At 35.6% G+C, this 25,921-nt stretch overlaps 2 protein-coding genes across 2 annotated transcripts in view; one reads left to right on the forward strand and one right to left on the reverse strand.

Annotated features, from left to right (window-relative positions):
• LOC128990520 (uncharacterized) overlaps window positions 1-1,284 on the reverse strand; it is a 38,191-nt gene extending 36,907 nt beyond the window's left edge. Inside the window, exon 1 of the mRNA XM_054412915.1 lies at window positions 1,019-1,284. The gene's annotated coding sequence lies outside the window, so the exon portion shown is untranslated. The remainder of the gene's footprint in view (window positions 1-1,018) is intronic.
• A 1,726-nt stretch (window positions 1,285-3,010) lies between these two features.
• On the forward strand, window positions 3,011-24,366 carry LOC128990519 (60S ribosomal protein L19-like). The gene is made up of 6 exons (XM_054412913.1): window positions 3,011-3,045; window positions 6,433-6,539; window positions 10,379-10,542; window positions 12,647-12,755; window positions 15,476-15,557; window positions 24,171-24,366. The coding sequence occupies exons 1-6, from the start codon at window positions 3,041-3,043 to the stop codon at window positions 24,301-24,303; spliced, it is 600 nt and encodes a 199-aa protein (XP_054268888.1). The 5' UTR covers window positions 3,011-3,040; the 3' UTR covers window positions 24,304-24,366.
• The last annotated feature ends 1,555 nt before the right edge of the window (window positions 24,367-25,921 follow it).

Below are 25,921 nucleotides of genomic sequence, written 5' to 3' on the forward strand. Positions count from 1 at the left end.
TCCTGAAAAAATTGCAAAATTCCACTGGTTTTAAGACACAAAATAGTCTACAAGAGGTTTATAAGTAAAGAAGCACTTCACAGCATTAAATTTATTATGCTATGGAGTTTATTACAACTGGGGATAACACGGAAGACAATGTAGTTAGTGGGCCTTTATTTAATATCTCAGTGATGAAGTACGCTTAGACATAAATAAATGTGAAAAATAATGGTAGCCTATATTTGGATTCAGGAAGTAAAAAACTATAACGTTAGACATCAAAATAAAAAATTAGTTTGGAGGCACCTAGGCTAAACTAAATAATTATCAAAATATATTAGCCTAGGCCTAAATTATGTAGGACAATAAGTATCATGTTCAAATTGGTGTTGGCTACGTTCATATCTTAAGTTACCAATTTAAAACCGTGTTTTAGGTTTTGGGGATCCACGAAAAATAAGTACAGTGGCTACTGAATCCCAGACTTGAAAATTAATGATTAAGACTACGGTCATAAAACTAAGATATCTCTCTAAAAGAAATTGGCTGACAATAGAGTCACCACTTTATAATCTATAAGTTTGTAAAAGGGATCAACAAGCAACCATTTTAATAAAATGTTTTGGAGAAAATTATATTATAGGCACCCATAGGAAAGTTTTCAAGGGAGCCAATCCAAAGCGATAAGGAAAAATGTCCGCCCCCCCCCACATAGCCTAAGTTAAACACCCTAGGCCTAAGTTGCAACTGTATCAATTTGATGATTTTATGAAATACAGCTCAAAATAATATATTGTATAATCCATGTTGTATAATATATATTGTATTTGAAATATATATTCTTGGAATGTCTAAAAGCTGGAATTCTGTTTTAAAATGTTAAAATAGGCCTATATTGTACGCAATATTTTGATGATTTTTAACTGATATAAATGGTTGGTTATTTTGCAAAATGTTTGTTAGGCTAAGCTTAACTTACATAAATTCAACAATAAGCAATCAAAAACCAACCAAATTGGTTCCTTAATCAAGTTACCTGATATCACTCCTAGTTTAAGGAAATCTATTTGTATATCACATTTTATATAAGGGAAAGATGACACATCTGTCACATGAAATTCTTCAAATTGTTTCTCAAGTGTACTAAAGTAGCCAGTTTTGTCTAAATAATATGTTATGCCTTCTAATAACTCAATAATTTTAAGATCCATTATTAATCTGATAGGGTTTGACTTAATTTTAACCTCGGTTTTCTGTTTTATAATTGTAAAAAATTGTATTTCTGAAGAGAAAACTTGAAATACACACAAATCCACCAACAATAACAACAATATACTAGTAGAAATCAGACAACAAACCAAAAACAAACCAAAACAAAACATTCAAAGTGGTAAACAAACACTCAATTTCTATTCTACAGTAATTTTGAAGAACATATGTTTCACTGTAGCCTACTAATCGTATAAATCATAAATTAGTATACCATTGATTATATACTACTGATTATAAACCTTATTTACCCAAATGTTTATTTTAGTATTGAAAAATAACTTAACGGACAATTATGTTTTGGCATTCAGTCTTGAGTTGTTTCTATAATATTATTAACACGTTCAGCGTCGCATATATGTGACGCTGCGGTCATTGCCACACACCACGAATACTAGAGAAATATTTCTAGTATTCGTGCCACAGACCGAGGTATACATTTGAATCTTACACATAGACCGGCGGTCATTTGGTTAACAGTACCATAGATTGTCTATAATACTCCTTTTATCTATGACAGTACACACAAGACCACGGGAGAAAACCTGTAAAACTTAAATCCTTTGTGGTAATACGCTGCAATCGTGTTTGTAAATTATTAATTTATTCTTGTTTTTTGTATTTTTGATAACCTTTTGTAATGTCACATATTTGCGACGCCCGGTCTACAGCGAAGAAAATAGTGATTATTATCATAGTTTTCTTGAAATAGCCCAAACGCCTTATATATGCGACAGTTCATTTTTGTTTGTGTTTGAGGTGAAAGTAAGTAAAAAACAGATTATTCAAGAACAGTTTATAACTGAATAAATATAAAAGCTACATATGAATGCAGTATACTAGCATACATACTGCTGAACTGCATACATACGATGCATACTGTACATAAAGTGATGCAGAAAAGTAAAGACCAGTTTTTCCCAGTGGTTTTTCCTTTTTCCAACTATCATATGACGTCACCAATCATCATATCCACAGACCATAAGCGACGCAGTTGTGCGTCAGACATATCCGTAGACCACTGCAGGGAATTCAGTGTCTTCAAATAGACCGTTACAAAGATATAAGCATTTTAATAACATTAGAACCCCAACGCAAATATGCGACGGCAGTCTATAGGTAGAAACAAGGCTCCACTAGAAAAACTTTTTTCTAGTGATTTTCCAGCGAGGCCTTGGTAGAAACCGGCCGTCGCATATGTGCGTCGCTGTTCCATGTGAAAGAAAAATGTCGTACTCACGTCGTACTATTGCAGTAGCGAACGTGAATAGCATTAAATAAGTTATAAGGTTTACCAACAGGGTACAGCACTATTATTTTTTTGCATTTATGACTACAGCATTTGACTATTAATAGTCAATGCTACAGCTAATTCTAACCAACTAGCAACAAAGAGCTGTGGTACACAAGAGTAACCTGAATTCGTGTAAACATTTAAACGTTATACGGGAATGCTACTAAACATTTTAATAATGTAGTTAAATTTTTCCTAGGTGTCAAAACATGTTTGTTACTATCATTGATTATATATCTTCAAAGAGTCATGAGATTAATAATACATGTGATTGATTATACAAATAAATCCTTTTAATCATAGGAGTTCATCATCTGTATAAGATAGGAGATCACCTTAGTGGAAGGGGAGATCACATACAAAACAGTTCTTACATACATACACTATACGTGTACATACCAAAACGTGAAATACTGTTGCCACACCTGTATATTTCATGTTGAACGGTGAACAGCCTGTGTTCAATTTCCTTTATGCTCCCGAAGTAGTGTAGCCATGAGGTAAGACCACGTTGTTTTCTAATAAATTTACTTATTTTTATAAAATATGAATCTTATAATGAAACGTTAACATCGACGACAAAACATATTAACTCTTATGTTAAGCCTCAGCAAGTTACGAACATTTTGTACCCTCCAAAAGTGAAACTTCTCGTAAAATGTCCAGTCTCTCAACCAGGTGTCGACGTAGCCGTACGGCCTGCCAAATGTTTTCACTATACAAATTGGGAAACAGGCAGTCAATTTGCTAGAATATCGAGCTGAATTACTACATATTGTTAAAAACAACATTTTGAAAGAGTCAAGGGTTTCTTCAAATAGGGGGGGGGGGTGCAGAGCCTAGCCTGAGAGAGAATAATTAACTGGGCTAGATTCATCCCGAACTTGAGAGTTTTATTTTGTCCAGTATCCAGTATGAAGTAGGCCTATATTTATTGATCATAATGTACATTCCCACCCCATGTAACTGAGTCAAGTCTAGTAACTTAAGTTTAGGCCTTGGCTTCTTCAACTCAGCCTTAAATGTCAGGTTAGGCCTACTTATTGTCCCTAACAAACTACCCTAACTAAGGCCTAGGCTATTTACAGGTTCCAAATCACTGAACTTCGAAACACTCTTGAGAATTTTTATATGTTAGACCCAGACAGCATTAACCTTCCAGAGCTCGCATCACGGAAGTAACCTCCAGGGATGTTTTATTTTTCGTGATTATTATTTTGGTAATTCTGTTGACCTCCAGTCAACGCTCTAAAAATTAATTTTTTTTTTTAATCTGTTCGTTTTTTAGTGCTGATTCCAAAAACGATATTCATTTTTGGCGGAAACGTCCCGTTTTCCAGGAAAATGGGAAAAACGGGTAAAATCATTTTTTGCCCAAAACCCATGTTGTGGGTACTCAAATTGTGCGGAATTTCCTCCTGAACAAGAATATGAAATTTGTATTACGATCGGACCACTACTAAGTAAAATAAAAACAGGAAAAGCGGCCGCTTGCTACTTATCTAAGTACTGCCGCATGGCGCTAGCATTGCGGGTGACTCTAAGCCATTGTAGAATGCGGGCTTTATTTTGGGTTAGGATTGGTTAGGTTAGGTTAGGTTAGTAGTTAGTAACACCTAAACATAGATTTGAGTTGTCTACCCCAGTGGCATTTAGCCTATAACTTTTAAGCTAATTGAGGCCCAAGTTTTTTCAAACGCAAACTTGAAGGAAAGCAGTCCAAACCCATTTAAGTTTTGTTCATGTGCCGGGAATTCAACCTGACCCCCCAGCACCGAAATCCAAAACGCTAATTAGGCTAACTAGGCTAGCAACACAAAGATTTTCTCTTGATGTAGGTGTCAGGCACTATGTATATTTTATAGTGATATAGCCTAAGTTATAGTGTGATACTAACTTAGGGCTGCGCCCTTAGGTCCATAGTCCGCTTTCAAAATATTGTGTATCACAAGGTAGGCCTATAAGTTGAGCCTAGCTCGATTTTATAGCTACGGTATCAAATTTAGCGGTTTTAGCGAATTTTCCTATTGGGAACAGGAAGTAGTCTATTAGGTGGCACGGTAAGTCACAGGCCCGGGACCGATTTACTTTTTTCATTTTGATGTCCCCAGAGGCCCAATACCATTTGTTCAAATTTTAGGCTATATAGGTACTTTTCTGTTAAAGGGAACATTCATTATTATCGATGATTTCTTTTTATATATTGATATTAACAAATTGAAACTTATCAGCTGACAACTACGATAAATAAATATTGTTCTTAACAAACTAAACTTGCTGTGAAACATTTCAAAATTCTGTTTGATAGCCTATTCCCCATATGCACTTAACTTATTAATTTTAAATTCTGGTTATGTAAAGGTAGGTAGGCCTTGAATGTTCTTAAACTTATAGATTTTTAAAAGAAATTGTGGATTGTTTTTTTAAAATATTTTCATAACTTAACTTCTGATTGTTAGTTAGGCGTATAGTAGTCCTGGTTTGTTTTTAGCCTTTGTAAGTTAAGGTTATTAGGTTACCTTTATAGTTAATAACTAGCTGGCCCGACAGACGTCGTCCTGTCATAATGTGGTTTTAAGTTTATGTCAAATGCTCGTTCATTTTCAAGATGAGCTCGTTCACATGTCTCAATCACGTCCTGGTTGAAGTTCTTTCGCTATGCTCACTCACTTTTAGGTTGGAGTTTGTTCGCTGCGCTCACTTGCCTTCAGGTTAGCTTTGCTATGCTAACTCGCCTCCAGGTTGAAGTTTGTTCTCTACGCTCACTCACCTTTTCGTTGCAAATTAGCTGTTGTCATAAATTTAAAAAAATAATAGTGCTGCACCCTGTTGGTAAACCTATTAGCCTAACTTTTTAATGCTATTGAACATCACAGAATCAAATTGTTTAGTTGAACCAGCTGTTAAGATTCTTTAATTTCATTTAAATATAAGTACTCATAACGTTAACATAAAAAAAAACTCCAGAGCCACTGGGGCGGGGCCCTTTTGACGGATCTGCACCAAACTTCTCTCAAACCATCCTTGAATAATGCTTGATAATGCCTTAAAGTTTCATTACAATCTGTCAAGCGGTTTCAGAGTCCATAAAAGACAAACAAACAAACTATAGGCTACATTAGATTTTATATGGTACTAGCTGAACCCGGCAGACGTTGTCTTGCCTTTGACTATTTATAATCCCGCGGGCTTTGCCCCGTTTAACTTCTTAATTTTCAAGATGATCTCGTTCGCATGGCTTAATCACGTCCTGGTTGAAGTTCGTTCGCTACCCTCACTCACCTTTAGGTTGGAGCTCGTTCGCTACCCTCACTTGCCTTCAGGTTAGCTCGTTCGCTACGCTCACTGGCCTTCAGGTTAGCTCGTTCGCTATGCTAACTCGCCTCCAGGTTGAAGTTCGTTCGCTACGCTCACTCACCAACATTGTTTCTGAAATACACTGCTTGACCTTTTAAGCAAATTTCCCATATAGTGAAAAAGCTATTAACTTACTGTACCAGGTCTTCTACTTTCCATAGATTTTCTCAAGACCTGGACCCAGGTCCAATTTACTTTTTTGTTTCATGAGGTCCCCAGGGAAAACAACCTCCATTCAAATTCATAGTAGACTCCCTCTTATCAGGACCGAGGCCAGTCCGGATAGGTAACGGGTTTTCCAGTTAAACCGACGTAGAAACTAACAAAAACTCAGTAAATTAAGGTTACACAGTTAAGTTGAAAATAGGCCTACTTTCGGTGACGTGGAGCTCCTGCCTTTTCACCAAACTTACAAGTAACTTAATGCAGAAGACTCCTGGTTAATACACAAAGTGTCACATAACTCACATGTATCAAATTTATGTGCTATCCACATTTACTCAGTACTGATTCTATTTTCTATGTTCCAGTACGTTAAAGCTGCAGAAGAGGCTTGCCGCCTCTGTTATGGGATGTGGGAAAAAAAAGGTGTGGCTTGATCCCAATGAAATCAACGAAATTGCCAACACAAACTCCCGTAAGTGCTTCTTTGTAATGACATAGTTTATTAAATCATTTGACTTATTTTGGGGTTAGGTTTGCAGGAATTTCACTGGGTCGAGGTTTGACCTTGTTAAAACACAATATTTAAGTTAATATAGGGGCAATATTTAAGTTAATATTGGCACAATAAGTTGACGGTATATAGGTATTGTAGATGTTTTAAACAATCTTAGGTAGCCTACAGTACTCATTAAACCTAAATTTAAAAAATAGATGACATGGATGAAAATCAAATCAGGCAAATGGAAATTCGCTTCAGCAGGTTTGCTGCGGTGGGTGTATTTTTTGTTTAGTATACATGTAAGTTATTGTTCAGTAGTAGGCAATTAAACCACAACTTCTTGGTGCGTGCTTCCAGCTTTAAGTGATGCTGACCACACGGTGTCTCTCATGTACATGGCTTGCTAATCTCCAACAGTTAGGCTCAGTCAGGAATCTTTTGAGAGAACAGTCAGGTTGGAGTTTTCCCTTCAGCTCATCTCTCCCATCTGACTTGCTGGGACAATGCAGGAGGATGTGTTCTAGAGTCTCTTCTTCCAATTGACAAACGAGACACAGGGGTGACTCTGTGAGGTTAAATTGAAAGAAATAGGATTGTGAAACTGTCCTGTTCTTGCTCTTGAGGCAAACGATGCTATTGATCCATGGGAAGGTTTTTGTAGATTTCGATGTTGTTGTGTTCCATTTAACTTGAAATAAATAAGTTTGTTAGTGCGCTTCCCTCTTTGGTTTTAATAAAATCACTACTATTATGCATAGGCCTATTGTAATGGTAAAGTACACTACAGAAGTACAGCATCACCTTCAAATAAAAAGAAGTGTTCCAACCAACACTGTAATATTTTTGAATACTCTCAACTTCTGATTTTTAACTGTAGTCAGACTTAATCTGGTAGTCCAATTTGTCAGCATTGTAAATATTTTGGTTCATATCCAGTCTAATTAGAGCATGAAAAGTTCTTCTTTCCTCTCGGAACAAACACCACTATCAACTTTTGAACTTTCACCACAATATTTTTGGGAGTACCGTAATGTAATTTTTCTTTTTGAGTTTCACAACCATCCGCTGCTAACTCGGAATTGTTCATGTCCCAGCTCAGTAGCTAATTGCTTGGACTTTTCTTGAAGAATTGGGCCGCTTATTGCAATACTTTTGTCTGGTTGTTGCTTTGGCCATCCAAGCATACACTCCTCTAGGCTGCATCCTTTAGCTCACACCTTCAACCTTTTAATTTCCGAACACAGTAAACTTCAGTCGTAAAACTTATCTTTTGTTTATAAAAATATTAGTGCTAAGCTATATGTTAAACTCTTTCTCAATTTGGTTTTTTTTTTCTTGATTGTTTTAACTCACTTAATTTTGCACAAAGTATCCACGCTTAATGTTCATTGTTTCCTCTTATTTTTCTCACCCATAATCTCTGAAGCTCAACCATTGCACAATCCACTGCCACTGACTTGCACAATGAACTGAAATGAGACAAGAAAATAGAATCTGACTGAGCGTTAATATCTAGCGACGATTGGCATTTATTTTGTTTCTTTTCGTTCAAGGGAAAGATGCAAAAAATTTGTTAAGTAGAGGTTAAATGTCAAAAATTCTTCCTAAATCAAGTTGGCTTATACAGTTTGTTCGATATGTAGAGGTGAGATTTTTATTGTGTCTTAGGGCGAGTTCTAGTGGATTTAGTACAATTTGTTATATCATGGAATTAGAAGAATCCAGGTTTTTTTTTAAGACGGCCAAGGCTATTTAAGTAACAGGGTTATTTGAAACAAATGGTGCTAAACTAAATGGTTGGTATGTCTGTTTCCGTCATTTCAAACAGCTGATTGTTACACGAATAGAAAGGGTATGTTTGTATATTTTTTTTATCAATGTTATTTTATATCTTAGCTGCTTAGTTGAATAGGCCTACCACGATGCCTTCCAACAAATGGCTACTACAAAACAAGAAAAAACATTTCATGTTCAATAATTTGCTCTTACTAAATGCTATTGATAGAGTTCAGCGAAACCTTTGCGAAACTTTGGACCAAATTTAAAAAGGCAGCTCCTCGTTGAAAATGCACAGCTTGTTGGATGAGGCAATTTGACAACTGGATGCTTGTGTGCCAAAAAGAGTTTGAGCCGTCTTCCCGCCAGACGCTGTGAATAGTATCAAAGCAAGATTACGCACCTCAACAGTCAAAGCCTGTAGGGAACTAACTACCGCAGTGAACAAATTTACGCAAGCGTTTGAGACAAAACCCTTACAAAGTGCAGTTATTACAATCATTGAAGCTTACTAACAAGCCAAAACTCACCGATCTTGGCCATGATAGCTTCGATTCTTGTTGATATGCTATGTAATTATGCTATGTTTATAAAGTGATTAATCCTATTTAATGTATATTATAATGTAAACCCAGGCGCATATTGAGCTGTGCGGCACGGTCCGGGCAGTGCAGCACAGCACAGGGCAGAATTGGGCAAAAAGTCTGTGTTGCACAGTTGACATCGCATATTGGGAAGCAGTGTCATACAGTTATCGTATATGAGTGATACAGTTACTTGTGTGAACATGTTGTTAAATATTAGGATTTGAGTTGTGAGTCAGATGTGCTGATCTAGATTTATTGTTACTTCTTCACTAGATAACAAGAAAGAAAGGGCAAACAAATTTACAATGTTTATTGATGTTCGTATTTTCTTCCAGATTTCATTCTTTTACATACTTACTATGACTGGTAACGTAAAAACTAGATAAAAACGCACAATTTCTATTAATTTTCCTCTAGATCCGTCACAAAACACTAGTCAACCCGGCGCAGGTGATCAATGCGGCACAGACACTTGTGACTCGACCACAAGTGCGCGCAGTCCACGTGTGGGACTGCATATTGCGCCCTGCCCTGCGCTGCGCCATAATATGCGCGTGTCCTAGCGAACACGTGGTTTACAAAACACTGCCCAGCGCTGCTCCGACTGTGTCTCAATATGCGCCGGGCTTGAAAATGGTGTTACCGTTGAAAGAATAAATAAATAAGATATTCTTCGATTTTGTTAATAGGCTTTGTGGTACTCAGCTGAGACAAAACATAACCTTGTAATGTTGTAGACAAACTTATAAACACACCCTTTCCATTGTTGTGACAATTAGTTGTTTGAAATCACGGAAACAGACGTACCAACCGTTTAGTTTTGCACCATTATTTTTTAATTACTCTATATATACAGGTAATTATGTGTAAAGTTGCACAGACCATACTTTTAATATAAATCTTTATTTACTTGTTACATTGATCCCCTACCTTACTTATTGGTAACATTTATTCCCTCATGGTTTTACACATTTTATTCACAAAAACAAATAAAATATAGACTAAAAATATCTTGATTCTGAAATTTTACTTAACCAATTTTAGTTTACAATAATAGCCTACAGTATCATCATCAGATCATATTATAGTTACTGTAGGGTATGCATATTGTATAGTATATACTTTAATTGTGTATTCAAATAATGTTAACCCTCTACCTATTTTTGGCAAATTTATTCCCAATTGTTTCAGGATTTTTGTTAGTAAAAACCAGTAATAGAAGCCTACTGATAGCATAGACCTTATCTTAACCAATTTTGTTATTGTAAGTTTCAAGGGTTCGGTGTTCTACGTCTACCTAGTTACGGTACAGTCACTAAATGTCTGTACCTGCCTAAAGTATGAACAAAGAATTCATAAATTTCATACTAATCTTTCATAATGAATGCTATTGTTTCATTGGACTCTCTCCAATTAACTCTAATACTAAATTGTATCTATGAATTCCAGGCCAAAACATTCGTAAATTAATCAAAGATGGGTTGATCATCAAGAAGCCAGTTGCAGTCCATTCCAGAGCCAGAGTCAGGAAAAACACTGAGGCCAGAAGAAAGGGTCGTCATTGTGGCTTTGGTAAGAGGAAGGGTACTGCCAACGCTCGTATGCCACAAAAGGTAAGGGAAGCTGTCTAATGATATAATAATGTTCTCATATTTAAGTGGAGTCTTATAAATTATTACACCAATCTTTAAAATATTATTCAGTTATATCCTTAAATATGATTAATGTTCATAAAATTAACGTTTTTATTCAAAGGGCTTGTTAACGTCTCAAATATTCCTACATGGAAGTTTTTTATTCCCAATTAAGTTAGTGGAGGATTATTCATTGTCACTATGTCTGAGGTTGAAACATAATTCTCTACTTCTCGCTCATTTTAAAACTAGAGTTGTAAAATGGAATGGATCAATTGTTTTAATCCTGTGAAGTGTAGTTTTACCTCATTACTTTGTGGCCTCATTGGAGTGGCTACGGTACCCTAAGAGACTGTATTTGGCCTCGCTCACGCAAGCTGCCTCCAGGTGTCTCTTTCTTGCAAGTATTATTTTCACTCCTTCACAAACCCGGTCTTCTAATATATTTTTGGACTTCATCCCTCCATTTTAGCTTAGACCGTCCTCGCTAAGCTAAGCGTTAAGCTGGTGGTCTTCTGCCTTCGGGGTTTCTATCAAATCAGGGTGTGTAGTAGTGTCAGGAGGAATGGGAAAGTTGGGAATTAGTATTGAATTTTAAAACGGTCTTGAAAAGTCATGATTTAGTCTTTATTTTGTTATCACAGTCAGAAATTTTATGGACCATGTAAAATGTAATAAAATGCTCAAAATTTTACCACATTTGTGCGACGATGGTGTTTTTGTGACCAAGTAAGTCAATAATGATGTCTACATGTTGGCGAGAGATGATCAGAATTTTTCAGGGATCACGTAAGACGACGATATAACGTCCAAACGACCACGGGAAAGGGGATCATAAATTCTTCGCTATCACGGGATGATGCTGATGTCTACAGGACCGTGAAGACGATAATGATGTCTACATGTTCGCGAGATATGATCAGATTTTTATCACGGTAGCGGAAGACAATATGATAATGTCCACATAACCGTGACAGACAGTATTTTGACCACGATCGTGCAAGACCTCTATGAAATTTCCGTGACCGTGGGAGTCGATGATGTCTATACAACAGCGGGAGATTATAAGAATTTTGGCGCTATTGCAGAAAAGACGATGATAATGCCCACATGAACGTGGGAGAGATTCGTAATTTTTCCACGATTGTGGGAATTGTTGATAACATTTCCGTGACTGCTCGAGACGATGACGGTGATTATTTTCATATTTATGATTTTGATGCCACCACAAAAGACAGTGATGATCTTTCCATGACTGAGAAGGATATTTAGGATTTTTCACTAATCTTAAAAGTTGACGATAATGTCCCTACAACCGCAGGAGATGATCAAGATTTGAGGATGGCTCACCTCTAGTAGGCCCAATAATAAAATTCTCTTATTGATTTTTTGTTGTTGTTTGTTAGATCTTCATTTACCTTTGATCCTAATGTGTTAAGAAGGGTTTTAACTCAAATTGGCTGGCTAGAATTTTCATTGCTGCATTTATGTTTTCTTTACTCTCAAAAACTCCCCATTATCTCAAAAATACTTTGTGACACAAAGATGGGGGTTAGTGTATTATAAACAATTCATTAAATTTGGTAAACTATAAAAAAGTTGTATTCTTTAGGTACGGTATCGGTTTGGTATAGAGAATCAAAAAGTTTTTGTATCGACAAATCACCAAATTGTTGAAAACACTAGTCTTGAAAAGTCTGGAATTAGTCTTGATTTTAAAAATGGAAATAAATTAGACACCCTTCAAGTCTGTTCTTCGTGGTGGGGTTTTGCTCTCTCCTCATAGTGTCCAAACCATCTCAACCATATACTTTTGACTTCCACTATGATGTCTGGATCTTTGTAGCACTCTCTAATCTCAATATTATGCCATTCCTCCCTCCTCGAGCGTCGGGCTTAAAAATCCTCCTAAGAATATGTTTTCAAACCTCATGATTCTGCTAAACTTTTACCAAATTGTTTCATTTTATAATTTTTTTTTTATTTCACAGAGTGGTTTATTAATTGTATTTAAATATAAAGTTTCTTCTTTAAAAATTGTATTATAAAACTTAAATTCGAATATTCATTTGCTGTGTTTTAGACTCTGTGGGTGAACCGAATGAGGGTATTAAGAAGGCTACTAAAGAAGTACAGGGAAGCCAAGAAGATAGACCGTCACCTCTATCACCAACTGTATATGAAAGCAAAAGGTTTGTTACTATTAAATAAATAAGTGATATTGCATTCAAATATGTTGCACTTATTTTGTTTAAAAAGTTTCTTTAAGAAAAAGGTTTTTAGTTTTTATAAAAGTCAAAACTTGATCAATCGGTACCTCCTAATAAACTATAGGCCTACCACTTAAAAAAAGAACCTGCGCAACTCAAACAGGTGCGTGGTATTTTTCTAAGTGGTAGGACTATAGTCATCTTTCTACGGGCTGTGCATTTAGGTATTTTTCAATGTTGTTTACCGAATTCAGTTACATGATTTTTTAATCCTCTTTCATTTCTCTAGCACACAATCCTTTAAAGGTTCTGTTCATAAAGGAAAGATTTAGCATTACCGTGAAATAATAAATTGTGGATATTTATTGGTATGACCTGTGGATGCGATACTCCCTGGTGTGGATTAACGTCCGCACTAGTGAGTACTACGCCTATCCGCAGTACTACCCTGATAAGTAGACAAATTCGTTAATACCAAGGCTAAAATGTGGTTCGGATTCCACTATAAACTGTAGGTCCCTTAGTTGCCATTAGCCATGGTGGAAGTAAATAAGGTGTGCTATTCAGCCGGACGAGTTTGAGACTCGTCGACGTGACGTCACCTTAGGGGGAAAACCGCCTCACGCGCGTATATAACTCAGTGTGACGCTGCTTGAATAACATCTTGAACACATTTTGAACAGTTAGAATTGAGAAAAAAATATAAAATTTACATGGACATAAAAAAATTACAAGTGGACAATGCGTGTTGTGAAAAAGTTGTTAGTAATTGTACAAATATAACCGTGAAATCACTCTTTATACTTGGCCTTTCTTAAAACTAAACATGAAAAAGTTAGTCGGCTACCAAATCACGTACTATTTGGTTAGAATCATTTGAACAGCGGGACAGTTTTAGATAATGATTCAAATTTAACTTTATTTAACTATATACCGTTAGAGGCATTATTTCCTGAGACATGCGTAGTTATATGAGCTCAAGTTCGGAGCGTGCGCTGCGAGTCGAGTCAGTTACCACGTATAATCACACATTACCATCCAACAAATAATGTAGTTTTATGAATATGGTAGTGGTGATATTTTTATTCCTGTATTACATTTTATGTGTGTAAATTGTAGTTCTGTTGACTTCAGTATGGGTTTTCCATTTTAAATACAGATTATTTTGTAATAGTTCACAGAGAAGATATAATTGCTGTGTTAATTATATCTTAATTACTCTTAATTTTAACTGTGTTGCAAACCATTATTGATGAACAAAAAACAAAGTTTGCTTGAAATGGTTTAGATAATAAATTTTTTTTAACGCAAAGACAAGTATAACAAAGTATTAAAATATATTCCGTTTAAAATAAGTGGGTGATTGTATACATTGTAAACATTGTATTACTATAATAAATAAAAAAACTGTCATATTATCGGTTTAACTCGACTGCTAGGATCCTATTACACTGGGGTTGTTATCTATGTCGCAACTTTGGCTCAGATGCGGGGGTGGTGGGTGGGAGACGGTCACGTGTGTTGTTTTTGTTTTGGTTACTACGAGTTGCAGTAGATATCAGTTCTGCAAAGGTTAGGAACCTATATCTAAATAAAGCAAAGAAACAGAAAGCTAAGAAAATGTAATCTTGCTAGTGGAGAAAAAAGAAAGAAGTTGAGAAACTTAAAAAGTTTATAAAAATCCAGAGCTGATAAATGTTTTACATGATTACTTCCAGGTTGAAAATTTATCTATAAGATTGTAAAATAGAATAAACTAAGTAAATAATTGTTATTCATTTAGGTTCCTACAAATTTCTTAGTAAAAACTGTTATAAAAGAGTGTTAATTTGTAAAAAAGTGAAATGTTGCAACGCATTTTAATGTAAAACTTCATTGTATCTTTAACATGTTAATATTACATATTTGATTGAAAATGTAATATCCTTTTAATATATAGCTACGGCGCGGCCTTTTTATCCAATAAACGATAGCCTCGGCTGAGAGCACGCTCCGTTGCCGCTTGACATAAATAATTCTTCGTAGCTAAGAAAGTACTAACTATTTAAAATTATGATGTTATTAGAGCAGTGTCACTGCTCGATTATGGCTGCGAGGCTGTTTGCCCCCAAGGTGACGTCACGATACCCCGCCCCGTACCACCATCACCCGGACACGATGCGCAATAGCACACCTTATTTACTTCCACCATGGCTATTAGCTGTATGGGTTATTAATTAACAGCCGTGTCTAAGGAATATGTTGGCCATAGTCACTAACAAAGACTACAAAGATCGCGCCACTCATCCTACACTCTTCCTTCACTCATATTTGGGTTAAAATACGCACATAGTGGTGTCTTAAATCTTAAATAATTGATTGATTCAAATTGCAACTGACATTGCCATTTCTCCAATCTCCAGTGGTTGAAGAAGTGGTCAGTGACCTTGAAAATTTCTACTTTTACTTTTGTGATGTTTTATGTGTCTCTATGGACTTATTCATTGTATGTTTAAAATGTTTACAATGCTCCATGGACACAATATCTCTATCATATGAGAATCGACTGAAATAAATAAAAATATGGTAAACAGTAGTTGAGTTGTATGATAAGTTTTGATCATATATATATGATATACCTATGATATCTTTTGCTCAGTTATGGTGCTAAACTGGCGATAAATGATTCCATACCAATTTATGATTTCAAAGGATTTTTTCAGGTAACGTCTTCAAGAACAAGCGTGTACTCATGGAGTTCATTCACAAGAAGAAGGCAGAGAAGGCTAGGACAAAGATGTTGAAGTAAGTAATGTTCAGCTGTAAAAATTGTTTCGTCTCATTTAATTGTCTCGTCAAGTTAAACTACTGGACACCTACTTTAATGAGGAATTTGTTCAAGTATTGAAACACCTTGAGTATTTTTAGATTCAGTTAATTATTTCACCAAGTCAGAACAACCTCACAATTTAGAGTGTATCCAGAATTCAACACTTTTTTATACGCCTCACCTTCAGAAAAGGTGTCCACTGACCTGGAAATCAGGAAATTATGCGTGATTTTTGTATTTTACCGGGAATTTTCAATTTGCCTTGATTGCGTATGAAAATGACGCTTCCATGGCCGCGGGAGACGACTATGACGTTTCCATGGCCACGGGAGACGATGATGTTTCCGTAACCGCGGGAGACGATGATGATGTCCAAACTCTAAACGGCCACAGGATTTTTTAGTTATTTTGTCGCAATCGCGCATGGCGACGATGATGTTTCCATGACTGCGGGAAACGACGATAACGTTTCTGTGACCGCAGGATATGACGATGAACCTGGGTTGGGGTTTCATGCCCAGGGTCAAAAATTAGTTTTTCTCATTTTTGCTCATCAAAACATAAAATTTACCAATCAATTTCTCTCGGGACCATTTTGAACAGCTTAAAATAATATTTGGTTTATTGAAGTGTTTTTGTATGGTTATTGGTTACAGAGAAAAATTAAAAAATAACTAGGTGGCGTTCGCAGATGCATCCACAAAATTGAGCGGAGTCATCAAGGGTTCATATTATATTGTTTTTGTCATATTGCAGTAAAAACATTGATGCATGCGTTTCGGGTCTAAAGTAGCATTTTAATCTTTAGGGAATAAAATTAGTTTTTTGCCTCTATGGAGTAAAAATCAGCTGTTGTCAACTCAGTTGTAAATTTCTATTGTAAACGATTGAATACTTCTTGAAATATGTTACTATTCGTGCTTCATAATCATTTTAACCTACAGTCTACAGGGTCAATCCATATCAAGTGGTCCAGAAATAAATTAATTGGTTGCTTCAAGATTTTTAATTTTTTTCATATTTTTATCCTTAAAAGTACATATCATTAGAAGTACAAAAATACAATTATTTTATTTTTATTTTATTTTTCTACTTTATGGCGGCCATTTTTTTGTTAGTCGAATGCCGGTTTTCAGCGATTTCAGAGCTCTACGTTAAATTAAATATCTCTGGTTCTACTAATCCTAGAACATTAAAATAAAAACCAATCTATTCAGAAAGATCTAAACTTTAATATGGTAATATAGTTATGCACTTAAAACTAAATATATAGGTCTAATTACCTGTTTAAAGTTTAACGCAACGATGTTACAAAAACAGATTTTTAACAATTTATTTTTACATAAAGGCAATTGACTATGTGTTTGTTATTTTTTTAACTGATAGTTATAGGTGTGTACTCCAAATTCTCAAAGTTTCAAGTTGTGGACTTGCATAGGGTATTAAATACAAAATTTCAAAATCTTAAAATTTTCAAAATTTCAAAAGTTTGACGTTTAATATCTCTGTTGGGCATGAAAATAAAAATTTCAAATTTGGCTCAGATATAGTACTAAGTAAGAATATTATCCTGTAATAATTTTATTTTGTGGACTCAACTGGTTTTAAAGCTATGAAACATTGAAAAGTACTCAAATAAGCATTATACGTGTAATAGCGTAGGAAGCGTAATATGATATTATAATACACTATCAATGTATTTTATTAATAATGTTATATTTTAATAATAGATTTTAAGCATTTTGATGTTTTAAAACACTCTACTTTGTTGTCTGCCACAGGTATGTACCTACAAATCTGTGAAAGGATTGTGTTCTGGGAATTGGTAGATGTCCTTTGAATCAAAATCGAAGTTCTAATTCATTTTTTGCTACTTCTTCACTGTCAACATAAAAGTATTGAATACCTTTAAGGGTTTTTAAAAAAAAGTTAAACATATCCTTAGCATTCAAAATTTGGTTGTCAATGGTACATTGTAGACTATTAGTGACTTCGCTCTTTGTAGTGCCTCCTACACCATTGCAGGCATTTTTTCCGTGCGCAGTAGTGTATCAAAAAATGCCTCGCAGCTGGTATTTTAGTACCTGTGACTGAATATTTCAGTAAAAAAATTGTTTTATGATACTGTATAGCCACGGCCACCTATAAATCCAGGCCGTGGCCTGGTAGAATTTGCAACGTCACAAGTAGTGTTGTTTAGCGCCAGACGTCCCATAAGATAACATGGCTGACTTGTGTATTAATTGAAATTTATGAACATAAATGAATTAAAAGAAAATAAATCACATAGAGTTTAAAACCAAAACAATATTAATTTAAAAACCATTTCTATAAATTTAAAGTAGAGTCATTATTTTCCGATGGTGTAGGAGGCACTACAAAGAGTGAAGTCACTAATAGAGTCTACAATATACCATTGACAACCAAATTTTGAATGCTAAGGATAGGCTATGTTTAACTTTTGTTAAAAACACCTTTAAGGCATTCAATTCCTTTATGTAGACAATGAAGAATTAGCAAAAAATGAAAAAAAAAACTAGAACTTCAATATTGAAGGACATCTACCAATTCCCTGAACACAACCCTTTCACAGATTTTTACTGTGGCAGACAACAAAGTATAGTGTTTTAAAACATCAAAATGCTTAAAATCTATTATTAAAATATAACATTACTAAACAAATACATTGATAGTGTATTATAATATAATATTATGCTTCCTACGCTATTACACGTATAATGCTTATTTGAGTACTTTTCAATGTTTCATAACATTAAAACCAGTTGAGTCCACAAAATAAAATTATTACAGGATAATACTCTTACTTAGTACTATATCTGAGCCAAATTTGAAATTTTTATTTTCATGCCCAACAGAGATATTAAGCGTCAAACTTTTGAAATTTTGAAAATTTTAAGATTTTGAAAATTTATATTTAAAACCCTATGCAAGTCCACAACTTGAAACTTTGAGAATTTGGAGTACACTCCTATAACTATCAGATAAAAAAATAACAAACACATAGTCAATTGCCTTTATGAAAAAATAAATTGTTAAAAATCAGTTTTTGTAACATTGTTGCGTTAAACTTTAAACACGTATTTAGACCTATATATTTAGTTTTAAGTGCATAACTATATTACCATATTAAAGTTTAGATCTTTCTGAAGAGATTGGTTTTTATTTTAATGTTCTAGGATTGGTAGAACCAGAGATATTTAATTTAACGTAGAGCTCTGAAATCGCTGAAATTGGGCATTCGACTTTAAAAAAAATGGCCGCCATAAAGTAGAAAAATAAAATAAAAATAAAATAATTGTATTTTTGTACTTCCAATGATATGTACTTTCAAGGATAAAAATATAAAAAAAATTAAAAATCTTGAAGCAACTACCTTTGGACCACTTGAAATGGATTGACCCTACAGTCTCTTCCCATAGCATTTTATCATTGCAGTAATTCATTTCACACTCAACACTGCCCACCTTCACTACTTCCTTCACCACCCCCTACGTCGTGGACCTGTTTCCATCTCTTCCAATAGCATTTTAGGATTGCAGATACATTAATGTAATTGCCAAAGACAGATCACACACACTCTGCACTGCAAGCCTTACTACTTCCTTCACCATTTCCTACGTCATAGACCTGTTTCTTTCCCTTCTCATAGCATTTAAGTATTAGATACATTTATCTAACTGCCCAAACGGTTCCCTCACTCTGCACTGCCAGCCTTTACTACTTCCTTCACCACTTCCTACGTCGTGGGTCCTGTTTCCTTTCCTTCTCATAGCATTTTAGGATTGAGGATACATTTATCTAACTGCCACAGACGGTTCTCCTAATATGTTCATACTTTACTACAGGGTGTCTACCAACCGGGAAATCCGGGAAAACCGGGAATTGTACTTAATTTTTTACTGGCCATGAAATGTACGGGAATTGTCCTTAAATGCCAGACTATGTCCTTAAATTTTTATTGGGCCATAATTTTATTGATCGCTAGTTGGTTAGGAGCACATAAAAGGTTTATCAGATGTTTGTTTACATTTTCATAATTGATTACTAGAGTAATTATGCAATAAAAATCCCATTAGCAATCTCAAACACATTAATATTTTATCACTACAATCAAGTGTCAAGTCAAGTACTTCCAAGAACTGTTGACTCAGCAGCTAGCTCATAAAAGTTGTATCAGTATCACTTTTATTCCTTTACAACTTCTTTATTTATTACTAGGGTAATTATTATTAGACCCCAAACCTATTTTATTATGAAAATAATAGTTTTATAATGGCTGTTAAATTTCACTTCTTACTTTTGCGGCCATTGCCTAGTGCCATCATAAAACTGTTTATGGTTTCATATTAAACATGTAAATAATCTACAGTCTTATTTTGTAAGTTAAACCCTTTTTTATAGATATTTTATTTTCAATTGACAAAACCACAAGCATTGTTGTTTGCATTAATGTTTTATCGCTATGTAGGCCTGGCCTACTTGGTTTCAAATTATGTCATTGCATTTTCTGTATCTTTGTCTTATATTGTTGGCTATTCAGGTTTCAATGTTTTTTGTTTCCCATATTTATTTATTGAGTTGTATGCTTTGAGCAATCTAAATCTTATGAACTAGAATGATGATAGTGACTTTGCTGCTATTATAACCTCATTGTTACTCAGTTTAAAAATATAGGCCCTCCTAAATAATTAGGTCTAGGCCTGGGTATTTTTCTTGAAAGAGCTGTAAAATATATTAAGAAAATGTAATTGAGCCTAAGATAAACAACTAATGATTGTAATGTGTCGATATTAACTTTTCAAATGAAAATACAATAATCTTACTCTGTGCTTATTGGTAGCCGCTTACCATACCTTGATTTTGTACTAAGAACTGAGTAACAATATGCATTAAAGATTTTTTTTTTCAAAAGTAGTCGAGAACCTAACATTGTGCCAGGGCGAATCATACCAAATTAATCCGCCTGGATCGGATAAGCTATGTTATGAAGTTTCCGTGACCGATGGAGATATTTGTCCCTATCGCAGGAGACAATGATTGCGTTTCTCTGTTACACTATAAAAGCTTTACCTAAAGTATAGGTAGGCCTATGTTTGTTTACTTTAAATAAATTTCTATTTTGAAATTTAACTCTTATCTATTATTATTTACTTTTCACTCTGGTACAACTACAGTGAATAACAAGATTAATACAGTTTGACAAATCAGGAAAATTATTCGGTAATGACACCGACAAAGGTTACGGCAAAGTGTCCTTAAATGTACGGGAATTGTCCATGAATTTTTTTATCCAGAATGTAGTAGACACCCTGTACTACTTCCTAAGCCACTTCCTACATCGTGGACCTGTTTTAATCACTTTCCATAGCCTTTTAGTATTTTAGATACGTTAATCTAATTGCCACAAACATTGCCCACAGGGGTGTGGGGTGTGCGGGGGCACTGCTAGCCTTTACTACTTCTTTCACCATTTTTAATGTCGTGGGCATGCTTCCATCCCTTCTGATAGCATTTCAGCATTGCAGATACATCAATCCAACTGCTACAAACGGTTTCCAGTTCCCAAATTCCACACTGCTCACCTTACTACTTCCTTCACCTCTTCTTACGTCGTAGACCTGTTTCCCTCTCTTCCAATAGAATTTTAAGATTGTAGATACCAAGATACCCGCGGACCTGTTTTCCTCCCTTACAATAGCATTTTAGGATTGCAAATACCTTAATCTAATGGTCATAAACAGATCCCATACCCCGAACAGCTCGCCTTTACTACTTCTTTCACCACTTCCTACGTCACGGAACTGTTTACCTCCCTTTCCATAGCATTTTAGGAATGCAGAAACCTTCATCTAATCGTCATAAACAGTTCCCACACTCCGGACAGCTCGCCTTGACTACTTCCTTCACCACGTCCTACGTCACAGACCCGTTTTCCACCCGTCCTATTGTTTTTTAGGATTGTAGATACCTTAATCTCATAGTCATAAATAGTTTCCACACTCCGGACAGCTCGCCTTGACTATTTCCTTTACCACTTCCTACGTCGCGGACCTGTTTTCCTCCCTTCCCATAGCCTTTTAGGATTGCAAATACCTTAATCTAATCGTCATGAACAGATCCCACACTCCGGACAGCTCGCCTTGACTACTTCCTTTACCACTTTCTACGTCACGGACCAGTTTTCCTCCCTTCCCATAGAATTTTAGGAATGCAGAAACCTTAATCTAATCGTTATAAACAGTACCCACACTCCGGACAGCTCGCCTTATACTGCTTCCTTCATTACATCCTACGCCACGGACCTGTTTACCTCCCTTCCCTTAGCATTATTGGATTGCAAATACCTTAATCTATTGGTCATAAACAGATCCCACACTCCGGACAGCTCGCCTTGACTACTTACATCACAACTTCGTACATCGCGGACCTGTTTTCCTCCCGTCCCATAGCTTTTTAGGATTGTAGATACCTTAATCTCATAGCCATAAATAGTTTTCACACTCCGGACAGCTCGCCTTGACTATTTCCTTTACCACTTCCTACGTCGCGGACCTGTTTTCCTCCCTTACAATAGCATTTTAGGATTGCAAATACCTTAATCTAATGGTCATAAACAGATCCCATACCCCGAACAGCTCGCCTTTACTACTTCTTTCACCACTTCCTACATCACGGAACTGTTTACCTCCCTTTCCATAGCATTTTAGGAATGCAGAAACCTTAATCTAATCGTCATGAACAGTTTCCACACTCCGAAAAACTCGCCTTTACTGCTTCCTTTATCTTTTCCTACGTCACGGACCTGTTAACCTCCCTTCCCTTAGCATTAGTGGAATGCAAATACTTTAATCTTTTGGTCATAAACAGATCCCACACTCCGGACAGCTCGCCTTGACTACTTCTACTTCCTTCACCACTTCCTACGACACAGACCCGTTTTCCACCCGTCCTATTGTTTTTTAGGATTGTAGATACCTTAATCTCATAGTCATAAATAGTTTCCACACTCCGGACAGCTCGCCTTGACTATTTCCTTTACCACTTCCTACGTCGCGGACCTGTTTTCCTCCCTTCCCATAGCATTTTAGGATTGCAAATACCTTAATCTAATCGTCATGAACAGATCCCACACTCCGGACAGCTCGCCTTGACTACTTCCTTTACCACTTTCTACGTCACGGACCAGTTTTCCTCCCTTCCCATAGAATTTTAGGAATGCAGAAACCTTAATCTAATCGTTATAAACAGTACCCACACTCCGGACAGCTCGCCTTATACTGCTTCCTTCATCACATCCTACGCCACGGACCTGTTTACCTCCCTTCCCTTAGCATTATTGGATTGCAAATACCTTAATCTATTGGTCATAAACAGATCCCACACTCCGGACAGCTCGCCTTGACTACTTCCTTTACCACTTTCTACGTCACGGACCAGTTTTCCTCCCTTCCCATAGAATTTTAGGAATGCAGAAACCTTAATCTAATCGTTATAAACAGTTCCCACACTCCGTACAGCTCGCCTTGACTACTTCCTTCACCACTTCCTACATCACGGACCCGTTTTCCTTCCTTCCCAAAGAATTTTAGGAATGCAGATACCTACCTAAATCTAATCGTCTTAAACAGTTTCCACACTCCAGACTGCTCACCTTCACCACTTCCTACGTCACGGACCTCAAGCTAGTGTCGTCATTTGATTATATTTATGATCCATACCACCATTTGTGTTCTAATATCTGTGGAATAATGCTATCAGCTATTTATTTATCTACTGCATTCAAAAGTCAACAGCTGATCATATGTCTTTGTTTATGTGTCAAATACTGCTTCCATAAGGATTACATTGAAACTTTGAGACGCAGTGGGGCGGATTCCTGAGAGACTTTTTAACGCCATATAGATGTTGGCACTCACCGATATGGTCTTTATCACCATGCAAAATTTGAAAACGATTGATTCAGCCGTCTAGGAGGAGTTTGCGTATTACGAAATGCATAAAAGTCAACGTTTATGAGCTTCGCTCGCTCCGCTCAATAAATATATAATAATAAACAGTTGTAATTTGCCTGTTTATGGATATATTTTGAATTAAAGTGGTTTAAATACCTTTAATGTTGATAATGTTGGAACTTGTTTAGGAAGCCCGGTGGGAAGAGGGCATTTGTTAATACAATGCAAAATGAAAAATCACATTCTAAATACTTGGTTCCAAACAAAACAAAAAATTGGTTATAATCACTATGTCTGCGGTAACTTCTAATGACAACAAACTGGTACCAAAACCATCACTAACATTTTAAAATGAGGTTGTAAAAGTATTTTTATTCTTGAATATGAGTTAATTTTTGTTCTGTGAACAATTTATAATGCACAAGTACAACTTTTTTTTAGATGCGAGTTTTGGCATGAACACCTGGAATTGCCCTTAAATTTTATTTGCACGTTATTCATCCTGGAAAGGCTCCCTTAAAATAGGCCAATGGTTCATTTAATGTTACAAGTTTTCAAGAGAATTTGTATGTTGTTAAGCAACACTCACTAATTGTTGTACCTATCTGATTACAGTGACCAGGCAGAGGCTCGAAGACAGAAGGTGAAGGAAGCCAAGAAGCGACGTGCCGAGCGATTAACACAGAAGAAGCAAGAACTTTTGCAGTCCTACCAGAAGGAAGATGAGGCGGCAGCGGCGAAGAAGTAAATTTTAACTCATCTGATTTTTTAAGAATATTTTGTTGGGAAAATACAAAAATCCTTAAAAGAATCGTTTAATTTTTGGAACCTGCTCTCTTACTATTACAAGCTGTAGTACTGACTCTATTTAAGAGGACACTGACTCTCAAATTTGAAGCTAGTTATGAGATCCAACATTAATTAGTTATAGTTTGTCTTCAAGGTTGTTATACAAGATTTTATGATCAATGCTTGATTTTTCAAGACTATAAGTTTCCCTTGTTGCAGGGGGAAATCCCGCTTTGAATATCAGGATATAAAATGTTATCTTGTTCCGAAGTTAAAGTTCAATACTGTTCATCCATAGAAATCACTCTCCTTTAACACTCCTACAGGGCTAGTAACATTTGACTACTTTTTCAGATCAGGGAGGCATGAATAGTAATTTGTTGGCTTAACCCATTTGCATCGGATGACGTACCAGAACGTTATGTCCGGTATCACAGCTGACTTACTGGTACGCCAACTCAATGTTTCACTCTTATTTAAGGGAAGATTTTACAATTGTATGCACTCTTTATAGTTTACAAAATTTGTTGTGTATTCAGAAAAATTTCCATAATAATTTAAATTGAAATCCCACTGAAACTTAAATAATAAAAGCCAAAATAAGTTGTACATAAAACGCAAGTTTCTTTAAAAATCTTTTTACAATCAAAATCAACTTTTTTTAAGAGATTGGCGGCCTCTTTTAACCTTGCCCGTCCACATAGACTAACTGCTCAAGTAACTTATCTAGCAAAGCAAGGGGTTAGCCGGTACAGTACGAAGGTGAACTCTACTGATAAAATGTTTGCGACAGTGACCAGGATACGAACCCACAACATCGCTGCCTTGGGCCCGAAGTCCGTAACGCTAACGACTGAGCCCCTGACTTACCGAAATAAACTATACCGAGCCATGGCTCGGTCCCCCGGTACTACATATAAAATACATAATTGTATACAATATATTCATTATTATTTTCAGCTATAAAATATTATAAAACATAAAAAATGGTCTAATATTTTTTTTTTCTTTTTAATGTTTAATTGATACTGGGATTTTTGGTAAATAAATAACATGACGCAAATGGGTTAAAATTGTAAGGACAAAACTGTTTTGGAGATTTCATTTTTACACAGTTGAGTCCAATTGCAAATTTCTCTTAATACAGGGAAAAATTTTATGAATAGTAAATTCCAACTCATTACTATGAGAGAATGAATTTTTCATCTCATGAAATTTTCTATAAAACGTGTTAATGTGTCAATCACTGAAATTTAGTTTGATCAACTGGTAGACACCTTGTAAGAACATTTTTTTCCTTTAGTTGCATAGATGGGTTTCCACCTTTGAACAAGTGGTCAAATTTTACATAAAATATCCTCAGTTCATCGATAAAAAAAATTTGTAAGTAACAATACAGCTGTAACATGTAAAAATAGTTCTGGAAAGTCCCGTTTTTTTAATACACTAGCCTGCTTGTTTAAGTGCCTCTAAAGTGTAGACGTATACCCTGATTTTGGGGGCTGGGGCAAAGTTGTAACTGTGATGAAAAAGTGCAATTTCTCATGCTGTAATACTTAATACATGTTAATACTATT

Source organism: Macrosteles quadrilineatus, unplaced genomic scaffold (assembly GCF_028750875.1).
Source record: "Macrosteles quadrilineatus isolate MER2022 unplaced genomic scaffold, UCM_ALF_1.0 Scaffold_3__2_contigs__length_128488019, whole genome shotgun sequence".
In the NCBI taxonomy this organism is placed as follows: Eukaryota; Metazoa; Arthropoda; class Insecta; order Hemiptera; family Cicadellidae; genus Macrosteles; species Macrosteles quadrilineatus.

Bases quoted from the DNA above. Each gene is read 5' to 3' on its own strand.
- LOC128990519 (XM_054412913.1), top strand. The intron at 12,756-15,475 runs GTTTGTTACTAT...GGATTTTTTCAG, and splicing joins ACTGTATATGAAAGCAAAAG to GTAACGTCTTCAAGAACAAG. The intron at 15,558-24,170 runs GTAAGTAATGTT...ATCTGATTACAG, and splicing joins GCTAGGACAAAGATGTTGAA to TGACCAGGCAGAGGCTCGAA.